At 48.8% G+C, this 14,725-nt stretch overlaps 1 protein-coding gene across 1 annotated transcript; it reads left to right on the top strand.

Moving 5' to 3' along the window:
• Positions 1-9,401: 9,401 nt before the first annotated feature.
• On the top strand, positions 9,402-13,618 carry VTCN1 (V-set domain containing T cell activation inhibitor 1). The gene is made up of 4 exons (XM_042031696.1): positions 9,402-9,707; positions 10,477-10,824; positions 12,402-12,680; positions 13,366-13,618. The coding sequence occupies exons 1-4, from the start codon at positions 9,584-9,586 to the stop codon at positions 13,485-13,487; spliced, it is 873 nt and encodes a 290-aa protein (XP_041887630.1). The 5' UTR covers positions 9,402-9,583; the 3' UTR covers positions 13,488-13,618.
• The last annotated feature ends 1,107 nt before the right edge of the window (positions 13,619-14,725 follow it).

Raw genomic sequence — 14,725 nt, forward strand, 5'->3', positions numbered from 1 at the left:
CCCAGGAGTGTGTATGCAAAGTTATTTTGTGCTCGAACAGGAGCAAATTCTGGGAATTGTACTGCTGCCTGCACTTCTGAGGACTTGTGGCCCATGGGGATATGCTCTAAGGGGAAACTCAGTCTGAGCAGTTACCTCACAGGAGGGTCAAGATGTGTCCCACTTTGTAGGGTCAACAGCCTCTGCTGTCCTCCTTGGTGAAGTCAAACCTGCTCACTGGGGCACGTTCCAAAGGGTTTGTGGTCATGCCTCGGAAAGGCTTGGCACCCTGAATATGGCTTCTACCTCCCTGTCGGATATGCATCTGGATTCCAGCCTTGGATGTGTACACATAGCACACTCATGCTTCTGGGAGCTTCTCTTTGTTTGCAACTCCTACACTTTCTCCAGGTAAACTGTAGTCTCATTATACCCTGCCTGCAAAAGTAGGAGCAAGGCAAGTTAGTAATGTATCTGCAGGAAGTCCAAGAAAAACTCATGGCACTGATGGGAACAGGAATTGGAGTATCATTCACCTGGTTTGTGTGTTCTCCATGAAGATGATGTGGGACACAGTGCTGCTGGGGGTGATGCGGGAGCCAGGGGAGTGCCCAGCTCACCAAGGGAAGATCTGGGGACAGTTTGAGCATCAGTAGGAGTCACAAATACAAGTTTGCAATTGTCTGTCCAGAACTGGAGCACAGGAGATGGAACACAGCCAAACTCCCGAATTTGGCTTGTGCAGCCTTGGCAAGGCTCTTTTTAGAAGGAGAGCTTGTCCCGTTTTCCATAGGGAAAGGGGGATATATGTATCTCCTGGGCTTGTACACATGCTATCAACCCGTAGTTGGGGAAATGGCATCTGTGATGAGGAAGAAGAGGCACTTCCCTGGAAGGGCAGTTGCCAACCTGCTGGCTGCTGCCAGCTGCTTGCCTGGGTGAAGCAGACACCCTGAGTACCTTTCTTTACAGAACACATTTGTGTCATTGAGACTGGGAACACCACTGTCCTGGGGGTAACTTTGCTAGTAGGTGTGTGGCTAGGGTCTCCTAATTCTGCCTGAGGAGCTGGGCACAAAGATCTGACTGTTGGTCACTCAGGGAGAGGAATGCTGCTCCACTGTCAACAGCACGGACTGGTTCTTGCTTTCTGCATTCTGATAGCTGGCTTGTAATAGTAGAAACCTGCACTGTTTGCTTGCTCAGCCTTAGAAGTCTCTCATCTGTTGTTTGTTCCTCTTACAAAGCCGGTTTTGGAACTTCTTCCCAGCAAAGGAGATAGATATCCTTATGCAAATGCTGTTTATAGCTTTTCATTAATCATCCAGAAAGGGCTGTCAAACAATCAGAGGAAGATTAGGCAGTTTAAATCTCCAAGTTGCTGACTCAACTTCATTGAAATTTCAAAGTGAAAGTTTAGCTTGAGTTAACCTTTAATGAAACAAACAGTAACTCATTCTCATCTTTGCTATGTACAGAGTCAGTGCTCAGTGCAGAATGTGGTGTAAATCAAAATGCCTGATTTTTTGGGTCTATTTCTTGCCCCCCACCTCACTATGTGTGTTGTTTTTTCTCAGAGCCTCCATGCTGTCTTGCAGAGGGAACACATAAGGCCAGCACTACCTTCTAGGCACATGATTTCTGTCTAAAAACATCTTAGTCCTCTCAGACAGAGGAATGTGTTTTCTCTTTGTGTTAGGTATCCCTTACACACCCTGTCGCTGACATTTTCCAAGAAGCTGTTTGTCAGAATTACACCAGTGAGCACATAAACCCTTCAGGGAACTGCAGCTCTCCATTTGACATGGGCAGAGCAGTTTTCTGACAGCTTGGGTCAGGCCCTGGTATTGCGTTTTTCTTTTTGTTAGACTTGAAGGCTCAGTTGGTCCCAGGGATTAGGAAATATTGGCCAGCTACCACTGTGTGTTTGGCCCAGGAGGGCTGTGCATGAGGATATCTTGAAGAACCATGTTCAGAAAAGACTTTCAATGACCTTTGTCAATTTTTTTTTTTGGGGGGGGGGGGGGGGTAGGTGTGAGTGTCCTACCATTATTTGCCAGCAGCCTTTGCCCTCAGTCTTCATAATTCAGAGTACTTTGCAAATGAATATATCCTTCTGATCTGCTGGAGTCTGACGTTGGACCCCAACAACCATTCCCAAGATGGGCTTCCAGTACTCTGTTGGTAAACAGCCTGGGTCAGGTGGTGGATTAGGAGGTGTAGTTAGTCTGCTGGGCTATATGACATTATTTCTGTCCAGCTGGTCCTTGAGATAGTAAAGGTATTTTCAAGACAGACATGAATGCTGTGCTGACAGAACTGCAGTGGTGGATATTGATATTTTTTCCTCAGGACAAAAGCTCTTATTGATAAAATTGCCTGTCTCCAAAATTTGGGGAAAAAACTGGGGGTGAACATGAGGAATGGCTTTGAGAGGCAAGAGAAGGAGGATTTACTCTCTCAATAGGGAAAACAGAATGTAGCTGGAAGAGAAACCATCAAGATCAAGACTGTGGAAAACTTGGATGCCTGGAGCCTGAAAGACTCCATGTAGGGCCAGGAGTCAGGCTAGGATATCTCTCCTTTCTTAGAGGCAAACCACAGTGGTGACACAACTGCACTTGTGGCTCTGTTCCATGAGTGTCATTTTGTCCCAGAAGATCTCAGGAGCACAGCAGATTCTGGCTCAGATGGGCTTCTTGACCTTCCCATGGCAGAAGGGGATTCACAGGGGAGCACTGATGGAAATGCCATGTCAGGATAGATCCTGGCAGATCACATGCAGGGTAGAGGACTTCGTGTGTTTGCAGCCCAGGATGGCTCAGCATCTCCCTGTTTTGAGAGACAAGGGCTTGTTCTGAGTGCTGCTGCTTCCAGCTTCCCTTCACAGGCAGATGAGGCTGATAACAGATATTGCCGATAAGGCAGCATCAAATTCTCCTCCTTCCAGATAACTGGTGTTCTCATTTATTGTGATTCTCAAGCATCTCTTGACATCATTGTTACAGATGTGGGCTCATAAGGCTGGAAAGATGTCCTGCATTTTGGGTCAAACCCCAAGAATAGCTTTCATCTCTTTCAGCTTGCTGACTGCCTACACCTCTGGAATGCTCTGTCAAACTTGGCTGCTGGTCAGCTTGCCACAATTCCATCTTCTCCTTCACTGATAGCTCCTGCAGCGTTCCAGTGACACTGAAATAAGGTGTGAACGTTCCCTAGGCAGGGGAACTTTTCTGTAGGGTACCAGCTGGTGGGCCCAGCAAACCTGGTAGCACTTTGTGCCTGCTGTTGCCTTCTCCTCAGTGAAGGCAGCTGATGTGTCCCAGGTGTCCACCAGCTCTCACTGATCATGTGGGACCAGATCCTGCTGTCACATGTGGTTTGATTTGCTAATACAAGATTGGTTAGAGCTGGGCTGATCATGTGGTCAAAGATCCTTGGTTGCTTTGGGAAATCCTGAACAGCTCTTGGGTTTTTTTTCCAGCATGAGCATACAGACAGGAGTAGGCTCCAGCATGAGATGCTCAGAAATGAGCAGAAGTGAATGTGGTGTTGCCCTGCAGAATGGGACTTGTCCTGGTCCTGCTGTGACTGCCTGTGCCCGAGAAGCAGACATGTTTTTCCAACATGGAAGTAACCTGATACCTGAGCAATGGGGTGTGCTGTGGCTGACCTGGTGTTAACTGGAGCTGAAAGGGGACACCTTGTCTGCCCTCTGCGCACGAAGCTGTAAATCAAATGTCACCACACCCATTAATCTCACCAAGCACAACAGGATATTTCTTAATGTGCATTTCCCACCAGGCCACTGTGGCCTAGAGCTGTTCTTAGGTTCTAGTACTGTCCTGCTAAATTATGAGAGGCTTCGTAATCAGCAGAATGCTAACAAATAAGTGAGGATTTTTTTTTTTTCCCAGATTATCATCACTGACCAGTATTTATTGGTCTTGATTTTAACCTCTGGTTGTTGCAGAGAAAGTAGTTTGGGTTTTTTAGGTGTTCCTAGTTCCTCTGGGCATCCTCATCTCTGCATGGGAAAGCTGTTCACCCCCACTAACCATCCAAACTTGCTGGAGATAGCTACAGACTGTCAAAAATCCTCTTTTCCCCATCCTCCCTGGAACACAGTCCAGATGTAGATGTCAGGATATGCAGGTTCCTTTCGGGAAACTGAACACGGTGGTGCAAGCTGCCTTCCCTTTTCTACTCTTTCACAACCTCTGCCCTTCTCAACCTCTTATGCCCAACAGCTGCTCATCCTACCCCCAATCCTCATCTGAGACCAAGCCCAGAGGGAAAGACCTGCAGGGTGTTGCAGGTGCCATTTTCTTTCCTGTACGTGTTTCCAAGTGCACCACAATGGCAGACCTGAGGGCAGCAGGAGCTGGCCTGGGGGGGGAGAGGTAGTTTGGCCTGAAGGAGTTCAGTGGAATTAAACAGCAGTCAGAAAAGGGGCCACTGCCAAATCTGTGTAGCTCTGAGAGCACTGCTGACCCTGGAGGAGCCTCTTAGCGCAGCACAGAGAGTCTGGGGAGACTCACACTGCGAATGGGGCCAGGAGGGGGGCCCACAGGTGGGACCCCTCTGCCCAGTCCCAAGAGAATGGTTGGAGATTTTTGTAAGGACACCTGAGCTCGTCCTGCTTATGACACAACCCCTCAGTGATGGCTAAGTTGCAGATCTCCTGGGACACTCGTGCACTCTAACCCCAGGATTAGCTGGCTACCAAACCACAAGCTGTGCTATTTTTTGTCTTAAATAAGACATGTTTCTTAAATGGATGTATAGGAGGTCTCTTCTGTTGCCGCAGTGTCCAACCAGGCCTCCCTGCTTTTGACTGTCCTTGTGGGGGGAGTTGACATGCTCAATGCTTCCTCATTCCTGAGGGTTCAGTGCTTGGGCTCACCACTCCTTAGCTGCGTTCAGTTATTTAAGCAGGACAGCTTGCATATATCATGCAAAGGACAGGGGCTGTGCTGAACAGTGCGGGACCTTCAGCACCTGGTGTTTGGCTTGTCTCCGTAGATGGCATCCCAAGGCCAGGTCATTTTCTGGAGGTATGGCACTATCTGCACCTGCTTTGGGAGAGGGGAGGGAGGGAATTGCATTTTTCAGACTCTTGGGATATATCACCCTGCTGCTAGGAGCTTCCAAGACAGCTGTTCTTTGCACCTTGACTATACTGCACTCACTAAAGGTACTTAAATAGCAGTACAGCTTGTTTAATACAATTAGTAAGGCCATGCAAGTATCAGACACCCATGTGCAGGTCATCAGCTGTAGTCAGGATGCCGATGTGTGTCCTATAAACTGTGCATTTGCTAGAATTTGTAGCTCAGGACTGAATGCTGTGGTAGATTGGGGTAGTGATGCTTGAGGAAGGCTCTATTCCTGCCATTGTAGGTTGGGGTTTCAATGGCTTGAGGAAGGCACCGTATTCCGTCTGCTGGTCCTCAGACAGTTGCTTATGTTTCCATCACATCAGCTTGCTGTGGGGAGAAAGAAACTTGTCCTCCACAAGTTTCCGTGCAGTGTGGGGCAGGAGTAAGAGCTGGGAAGACATTCTCAAGACATTCTCAAATGCCTCTCATTTCAATGAGCCCATTTCCTTTGGAGCTATTGACTAAGTGCTGGTGAACTACAGTTGGAAAAAGAAGTCATAAACATATCTACCTCATATCCTCACCTCCTGATTAGTTGAAAATAACCCCCATCAGATGGATAAAATGGCAAACTTTTTCAGCCTCTAGTGAACATGGACTGAGCTTTCATCTAAACCTCATTGCTTGAACAGAGACAGCAACAAGCTGTGTGGACTTTCCAGGCTGGATGGAGAGGCTCCAGTGGTGTGTGAGACAGTCCTGCTGGCATTTATTCTGTGAAAAAGGTTTCAGCTGTTACCACTATCCATCCCATGTGAGCTGAACAGCAGTGGGGAAAAGGACAAGCCACATGTAAACAGAAGAGACCTCATACATGAGCTTTGTCACATGGGGAAGAAGTAAATAGCAATATTGTCTGCACCTTTTCACTGACAGAAGTGAGGTTGCCTGTAGGCACAATGTCACACAGTGTAAATATTCCCTGGGCACTGTATTCCTCATGTGTCTGGAATGCACACAATAACCAGCTCTGTTATTCTCCAGAAGCAGCCCAGCCAACCTTTGTCACGGAAATGAAATAACTGATGGGTGTGAAAAAATGCACATCTATCCCTTGCTGCTCTGAAAACCTTCCTCCCACTCTGCCAGTGCCTCTGCCTGCCCTGGCAGGCAGCAGCAGGTTACTGGGAGAAGCAGGCTTCCTTCAGGGACATTTGCTCTTCAGGCTAATCCTGAAATGCAGAAACAGACCGGAGAGAGGGGTGAATTTTCCAGGAAGCTTCAGAGAAGCAGTGGAAGATTTCTGCTGATTTCAGGAAAAAAGCAAAACCAACCAAGGAAACAAAACCAAAATCAAAACCAAAAAATCCCCAACAAAAACAACAGATGTTGTTCAGCACTCCCTGAAGTGCTGAAGAAAGTTGGGTTCTGCAATCATCAGCTGCATATTCGAATAGAAATCCTGTTGTTTTGGTTTATCACTGCCATGCTGTTTCATTTCCATAGTGAACTTTGATATAAGGAGGAAGGCAAGGGACCTTCAATATCTTAATCTTCCAGTTCTTTTGACCCTCTAAGCCCATTCCTGAGGGAAAGCTTAGTCCAAGTGGAGCTAGAGATCTGGAGGATTAGGACTGCTGCCTATCACAGCCAGGCTGCAAGACTCTCCCTGTTCCTGGGCTGTGCTCAGCAGCATTCAGGCAGGGAATGAATGGATGAATTCAATGCCAAATTTGATTCCAAGTTTGGCTGATGAGTAACAAGACTATGGAAAAGAGGGTAGGATACATGGAGCAGCATCCCACAGGCTGTCAAATTGGTGCTGGGAACTAAGGGTGGTGTCAGGACTCCAACTGGTGCATCCTCAACCACCTGCATCAGTCTGTTTCCGTGCCTTTAAAACAGTAGAGGTACCAGGGCTGCTGACACACAGAAAATTCCTTTTTGCTGGAATTGCTTGAACTGGACTGCTGAAAAACACAGCTACCACCAGCACGTGGCTGGGATACCAGGTTCCTTTTGTTCACTCTGCACTCCAGATCTACTTGTTACACACAGTGGGCTCACAGGCAAATCTTTGTAAGGATCTTGTGATTCCTGGATCTTGCAGTTTCTGCAGAGGAAACTCCAGAGGAACTAATTTCTCCTTGTCCCTTGCAAGGGATGTTGAAGTGGGCAGTGGCATCTGTATACCCAAAATTGCTGTTCCCCCTGTAACAAATGAGCAGCTTTTTCAATCAGCCCTGCTGGTGCCCTGAAGCAGGGGTGGGTAGCACCTCTCTGGGTGCATAGCTAGCAATGCTTTGCAGCCATGGGGGCAGGTGGCACCAGCAGAGGACAAAAGCGTTGGTGTGGCCTGTTTGTGCTGCTTTGTGTTTGTCTGTGAGTAAGCTGAGGATGGTTTTGGCCAAAAGAGTGTAAGGGCAGAGGTGGTGTTAAGGCCAGAGGGTCTGTTCAAGGACCAGAGGCAAGTGTGGTGGTACTTGAAGCATTCAGGGACTGCACAGGAGGACATCCTGGCTGCTTGTCCTCCTGCCATACCTCCCAGCATTTACTGTAACCCTCTGGCATCGTCCCTTGGCTCTGAGCAATTTCTTTCCTGCCTATCCTTGGGAAGAAGGATTGTAAGATATACAGATAAAGGTGAGTCACCACTGTTGCTGACAGCACAGTGTGGCTGCTGCTTGCTTTGTGCTTCCCAGGTGTGAGAGCTGAGGCTGGTCATGGCAACATTGGCTGAGTTTATAGCAACTATCTCGCTCTGGGATCAGCTCCCAGAGTGGAAATTGGTAGAGCTCCTCAAGGAGATGGATGTTATTCAGCATACATAAGACGTCTGGCATCTTCCCTGGAACAGGAAAGCACAGGCTGTCCCACGGTGAGCGTGGCTGCGACCTTGAGTGACTCGGGGTTGAGCCCCATGGGACGTGGCAAGACTTTCCTGGGAGGGGTCACGCTGCAGGAGCCATCAAAGTCCCCATCCCGCAGGCCCCTGTGGGAGGCAGTGGCTGGTGATGGGTCCCCAGCTGCCTGGTGCCCATGGCTGGATGATATCCATGGCATTCCTCCCAGTAGGGTCAGCTGTGACCACAGCACCAACAGGGAGTAGGGGTAGAACTGCTGTCCATCCTGGCCCTAAGTGAAAGCTGGTGACAATGGGGAAGAAGCCAAACATGGCATCTCCCAGCTCTGAGGACATCTGGACAGAGCTTGGTATGGATGTGGATGAGTATGTGGATTTGTATGAACCCTTATCTGGACTTACCACATATTTTGGTGAAATAGAATTCTGATCCCTTCTTAGCATGTGCAAACAGGGCTTCCTCAGACAACTTCCCAGTGGCTTTAAGGATGAGGAAAGGAGACAGTGGGAGGGCAAACAAGTCTGCAACATCTCCCCTTCTCTCTATTCCCTCTTTCAACCCATCTTCCCTTTCTCCCTTCCCTGCTGTTCCCTGCAGGAGAGGCTTGTTCACATGGTACGATTCCCTAGATTTCCATATCAGCCCTGTGACCATGGCATCTGTGGAAATGAGCAAGTCACAGATGCAGGCACACATCAGTGGTGGGAGGAGTCCATGGCTGTAGGGACTCTCCTGCAGGAGGCTGCCCAGTGTGGTGGGAAGGTGTGCTGCAAACGAGCAAATGCTGCTGAAGCAGAGCAGTTGATTTTGCATGGCCAGAAGGGCCGTGACCTCTCACAGCCTGCAGCTCCCTGAGCTTCTCCTCTGTGAGGAGTCTCTGTGAGACTGCTGGGCATGAGCAGGAGCTGCTTGCTCCAGGATGTACCTGTGGGTTTTGTGGGGAGCTGCTTCAGGGCTTGCTCTGCTTGGGAGCTGAGTTTGCTGCCACAATCCCCTCAGTCCACAGGAAAATGTGCCTGTGACCACATGAGAGCTCCACTGGTTGTGGTGGGAGGCTGTACCCAGCCGTGCTTCTGGATCTGTCCAAGCTGGGCTGTGCTGGAGAGGTCGTGCTTAGCACGGCTGGAGTTGTGCTGACCCATGATGTGCTGCCTTTCTTCTCCTCTGGCACGGCTGCTCCACCTGTGTGTCTTGACAAGTGCTCCTCTCCTCCTCAGTCTCTCATTCAACAGCTCATTACCCATCTCCACATGAAGCATCCCAAATCCAACCAGCTCCAAAAATGGCCGTTTCCAGACCCATCCTGCACATTCCCTGCCTTGTACCTGGTGTCTCCTGGGGTTAGGGGCCACTCTGCTCTGCTCACTCTTTGGTCCCTCGCAAGCACCAGCAGGGACTGCCTGACTTGCCTATGCACCAGGGAATGCAGAGAGGAGCATCCTCCACTGGGGCCAGCTGCCTGCTCTCGAAGGTAAAGCCTGGGTCTCCTGCCACATGGTCCCCCACTGTTGATGGCAAGTGCTGCTCACCTGAATGTTTGTCACCATTGTGGTCATGTGCTCCACCCCTCTGCCATATTCGGGGTCTGTGGCTCACCTGCCTGCACCTCCTTCCTGCAGATGACTCTGCAATGCAGACATGGCCTGTGAAGCAGGTGGGCTGCGTGGTAATGTTGTCCTTCCCTTTTTCCCTAACAGCATGACTACAGTCATTATCATCCTGGCTGCAGTGATTGCCCTGATCATTGGTTTTGGTGTCTCAGGTATGTGACTGCTCCGATTTCTTGCTTTTACTGGTGGGGTGATGAATTTCTACCCTGCCTCTGCCTCCGTGTGTCCATCCTGCGCACAGGCTGAGGTGTGATCATGTGTGGAAGTGCTACCTACCACCCTGTAACAAAGGGAACCTTCTACAGTTCCCTCAGAGGCAACAAAAATGTGTTGCTTTGGTGTTGTCCAAAATGTAGCCTCCTTGGCACGTGCTGAGTGAGGATAGGTAGGGAAGGGCTGCATGGGAAAGAGGACCTGGCTCTGGGAATTCTCGCAGCTTAGGATTTGAAATGCTGACTTTTCTTAAATAAAAAAAAAAAGTTTGGGTTTCAGTAACAGGGAAAGAGCTGCTATTTCTCTGCCAGCATTATGCCTTGCAATCACATTTATTTTGCATAAAGGGAGGGAGGTCCTGACTAAGAAAAGACACAAAAATCATGCTCTTCTGGCAGCTGCAAAGAGAAGAATCCCTGATACATATAAGTAAACAAGAAAATACCACATTAATTCTTCTCAAACAACTAAGAACAGCTACTTTTTGAAGCACTCTTTTGGTAAAGAAATACTCCTGTGCTTTATCTTGGTGTACAACCCATGGGAGCTGACCTCTGCTAGCAGCACTGGTAGCTGCCATTGGTGGCCTTGCCGTGTGCCAGTGCCTGTTCAACCTCAGGCTTGGCCCATGACAGCCACAGGGCAGTCTGGCCTTTCTCCAGACTTGCTGCCTCACCTTTCTCCAGCCTCCTTGCTCTCTCCTTGCAGGAAAACACTCCATCAGTGTGACAGCGCTGACGTCTGCAGGGAACATTGGCCAGCGCAGCATCCTGGGCTGCACTTTCGAGCCCGACATCTGGATGGACAGCATAGCAATCCAGTGGGCCAAGGAGGGGGTGGCTGGGCTGGTTCACGAGTTTAAAGGTGGAAAGGATCACCTGCAAGAGCAAGATCCATCGTTTCAGGGCCGCACAGCCATGTTTGCAGACCAGGTGATCGGCGGGAATGCTTCCCTGGAGCTGAGGGATGTGCAGCTCTCCGATGCTGGCACCTACCGGTGCTCGGTCATCACGGCCAGAGGGAGCGGGGCAGTGGTGCTGCAGTACAGGACAGGAGGTGAGGGCTACAAGGAACAAAATCCTGCTGCAAAATACGTGCTAGTGCACCTTGGTTGAACCTACCTGTGCTTATGATGGTGCTGCACCCCTGAGTAGGGTATTTTTCTGGCTTTTACAGGGATATTTATGGCCTTACCCACTCTTTTGACACCGTTGTTCCAGAAAAGGTTATAATTTTGATAACGTAGTAGCTTTTTCTCACTAGAATTAGGATGTATCTCCAGCCAGAAGTGCTGCATAGTAAAAATTGTAGTGTATTTAATATATTTTTCTCTGTTTTTCCAAAGTATTCAGTTTTTTAAAATTACTATCAAGGCAACGAGCCTCTGATATCATAGTTATCTGAAATACTACATGTTTACAAGAGTCAGTCCTCCAGGGGAGATCTGGAAACGACCAGACCTTCAGCCTGTTCCAGTGAGATGAATTTGGCTGCAATAACAATTCACCTCCCAAGGGGTCACCTCATGTTGAGTCTGATGGATGAACCACTTGAGGGTCTCCTCCAGACTGCAGTCTTTGCACCCTCCCTCTCATCCCTGTGGCCAGAATTGCTGCCCTACAGCTCAAATTGGGGGAGGAAAAGCCCTCAGACCTCTCCCAGTGAGAAAGGGTTTTGGCTCAAGCCTGAGGGTTGCAAATATTCCATGGGGACTTGGTCCGCAACCCCTCCTTGAAATCTTGTGGATCTGCCTGTTTTTGTGTTGCTTGATTGGATGTTTGAAGTAATCCACACTGAAAAGGCATTAGAAAGAACATGTGAAATGCTGTAATGGGTTTTATTTCCAATGTAGCTGTAATAACTGTTCTGTGTGGAAAGACAGAGATTTTCCCTGTAGCTGATTTTCTTTAGCTTTCCCTTTTACCAATTCACCTCCAGGTCCTACCACCCAAAGCCAAGGCCGATGAGTACAAAAGGCAAGTGTCCTGTGCTTTGGCTGTGTACAGCCCTCGGTCTGCAGGGGATTGCTCAGGAGAGGAAATGGCCTCAAGTTGCACCAGGGGAAGTTTATATTTAATATTAAGAAAAATTTGTTCATGGAAAGGGTTATCAAGGCCTGGAACAGGCTGCCCAGGGAGGTGGTGGAATTACCTGCTATCCCTAGAGATTTAAAATGTGTGCATTTATGGTTATGGTATAGTGGTGGACTTAGTGCTGGGTTAACAGTTGGACTTGATCTTAAAGGCCTCTTCCAACCTTAACAATTCTGCAGTTCTGTGAAGCTGTAGGTGTTGGTCAGGCCCCCTTCTCAGTGTGTGGAGAGGGTGAATAATCTTTCCCCTGTTATTAAGACAAACTAAAAGACGCTAAAGCTGTTCCAGGACCTCAGCAGATCCTGTCAAGCCAGACTGCCATGTCCTAGGAGTCCTTAGATCCCCTGTAGTCATCCTCCCATGGCCCAGCCTGTACAGAGCTCTGTCTGAGCCTGTTCTTGGCTTGGCTCCAGGCACTGCTGTGACGCTAAGCAGCCTAAGCCTAGAAATACCTGGGAGTGGCAGGAGCAGTTGGGTATTTCATGCCCAGTTCCTATCACTTGCCTTGTTTTGACTCTCTCCCTGTTTTCCCTCCCAAAGCCTTCAGCATCCCCATGGTGCAGGTGGAGAGCAGCGGCCGTGGGGACACGCTGCAGTGCACAGCCCCGCGCTGGTTCCCTCGCCCTGCCGTGTGCTGGACGGCCTACGGTGACACCGGGGAACACCTGCCCCACGCTGCCAACACCAGCTATGAGCTGAACCCTGAAAACATCACTGTGAGGGTGGTCTCCCTCCTGCACAACGTCACTGCTAATGCCACCTACACCTGCATGATTGAGAACAGCATTGCCAAGGCTATGGGCAACATCAGAGTGACAGGTAGGGTTCAACATCACCCAGAGACCACAGGCATGGGGGAGAGGAGTTGAAACAGTGTTCCTGGTGCACCCGGGGGTTCCTCCAGCACCTCGTCAATCAAGAAAGGGACTGAAAGCATGGCTAATCCAACCACTTCTCCCTCTGTCCCTGGGATGGAGGAAAGGGTCTGTGTTTGGTCCTGCTACTTCATATGCTTCCCATGGTATTGATTGTCACCTAGGCATGGGGACAGAACTGTCAGGGGACCAGGAGGGACACACTTCAAAGGAGTGTGTATTACTTTGGAATGTTAACCAAAACCAAACCAACCAACGAAACCCCACATCTTTTGACACACTCTTTAGCAGTGCAGCTTAGATCCTATTTGAGTACCAAACCAACAGGCCCCTTTAGCTGTAATTAATGACAATGCCTCTGACTCTAGCCCAATCCCTTTGTTTAAAAGGCCGTTTTACTCACAGAAAATCAAACTTTCCAAAGGTCCTGAGTATCTTCTGCTGTTCTACATGAGAGGGGTCATAATGCTTCTACAGCCAGGACTTCATTGCTATCGGTCTCTGGTACAAGAAGCAGGGTCTATCTTCATCCATATTCAGAAAAATGGGAAGGAATAAATACACACACTTTATTTGCCTTCCCTGCTATGTTCCTGTTCTGGTAGCCTCTCACTGTTTTTCTGCTACAGATTTCAGCATTACAAAGGTGACCAACTTGCAGCTGGTGAACCTGAATGCAGAGTCAGTGTCATCCTCATTTCCGGCCTGTCACTGGATGCTTCTGCTTTCCTTGTACCTGCTGTCAATATAAAGCCTCTATAAAGGAATTGGAAACTCTACTGGACGTGGAGGTAAGTTTGAAAAGAGAAACTCGTAAGCATATATGTTCAATATATGTAGACCCTCTTGCTGGGTTTGGCTACAGCAGCAGACCTATCTCAAGCCTGCCAGAATGAGAGAATTTGTCTTTCCCCTCTGCCCATCCTTTCCCCATCCCCACCTTTAGGTAGGATACATGGCTTGTCCCTCCCACAGGCTCCCTGATGGCTTCTCCCATCACTTTCTGCAACCTTAGAGATCCTTCTCTTGCACCATCAACTGTCAGCTCTTACTTATCCCCTAGTTCTCTTTCCTGTGCACCCTCTGGACCTGGGCTATGGTTTATGGCTGCAAGGCAGCATGAGCTTTTTCCTCTCCCTGCTCACGAGACCGGCTGCAGTACAAGCGTTGCTTGCTCCCACTTTATTCAGACAAATCCACAGTACAGTGCAGTGTCTGCAGTAAATACTTACAGACACCTTGAACATGGCTAGAGGGAGCTGCCAGCCTGAGCAATCCCCTGCAGACCTGGAATAAGGAGGGCTGTACACAGCCAAAGCACAGGACACTTGCCTTTTGTCTTGGGTGGCCTTGGCTTTGGGTGGTAGGACCTGAAGGTGAACTGGTGAAAGGGAAAGCTAAAGAAAATCAGCTACAGGGAAAATCTCTGTCTTTCCACACAGAACAGTTATTACAGCTACATTGGTGGCAGGACTCTCTTCAGACTTTCCTCCCTCTGGGGCTGAGAACTTTAAGAGTTCCTGCCAGTTCCAGAGCACACAGTAGCACAAACATGAAGTTAGATGATTTCTCTTGTGTTATTATTTCTTACCCACACCAACAACAGGATACTTTGTTTGGCTTCACAAGGAATGCGATAAGAATTAAGTAAAGGAAAAGTTCTGATTGCAGGACAAGGTAAGTTCCCTTGTCTGATCTGACACAGTGACCAGAGCTCTGACCATGGGCAGAAGTTCAGACACAAACAGGAAAAGGGTTTCCTGCAATACAGCTGAGAACTGCTCCTTCAGAGTACTAAAAGCAAGCAGATCTTAACTCCCCCCAAACAGATTTGATTCACCCATCTCTTAGCTTGTGATTCTCTGACTGTACGAACAAAATTGTAAATAAGAGAGCCAGTTAATCTCCTCCATCTTCTTGGAATGCTAAAATCAAACTCCCTGTCTGAAAAAGATGTGAATGGCAGAACAGCAGTGGGTTAGAAAACTG

This window comes from Corvus kubaryi, unplaced genomic scaffold (genome assembly GCF_017639235.1).
Source record: "Corvus kubaryi isolate FWS band 111438036 unplaced genomic scaffold, C.kubaryi_AGA036_p1.0 37341, whole genome shotgun sequence".
NCBI classification, from domain to species: domain Eukaryota; kingdom Metazoa; phylum Chordata; class Aves; order Passeriformes; family Corvidae; genus Corvus; species Corvus kubaryi.

Bases quoted from the DNA above. Each gene is read 5' to 3' on its own strand.
- VTCN1 (XM_042031696.1), top strand. From the start codon at position 9,584: ATGGCCTGTGAAGCAGGTGGGCTGCGTGGTAATGTTGTCCTTCCCTTT. The intron at 9,708-10,476 runs GTATGTGACTGC...CTCTCCTTGCAG, and splicing joins CATTGGTTTTGGTGTCTCAG to GAAAACACTCCATCAGTGTG. The intron at 12,681-13,365 runs GTAGGGTTCAAC...TTTCTGCTACAG, and splicing joins GGGCAACATCAGAGTGACAG to ATTTCAGCATTACAAAGGTG.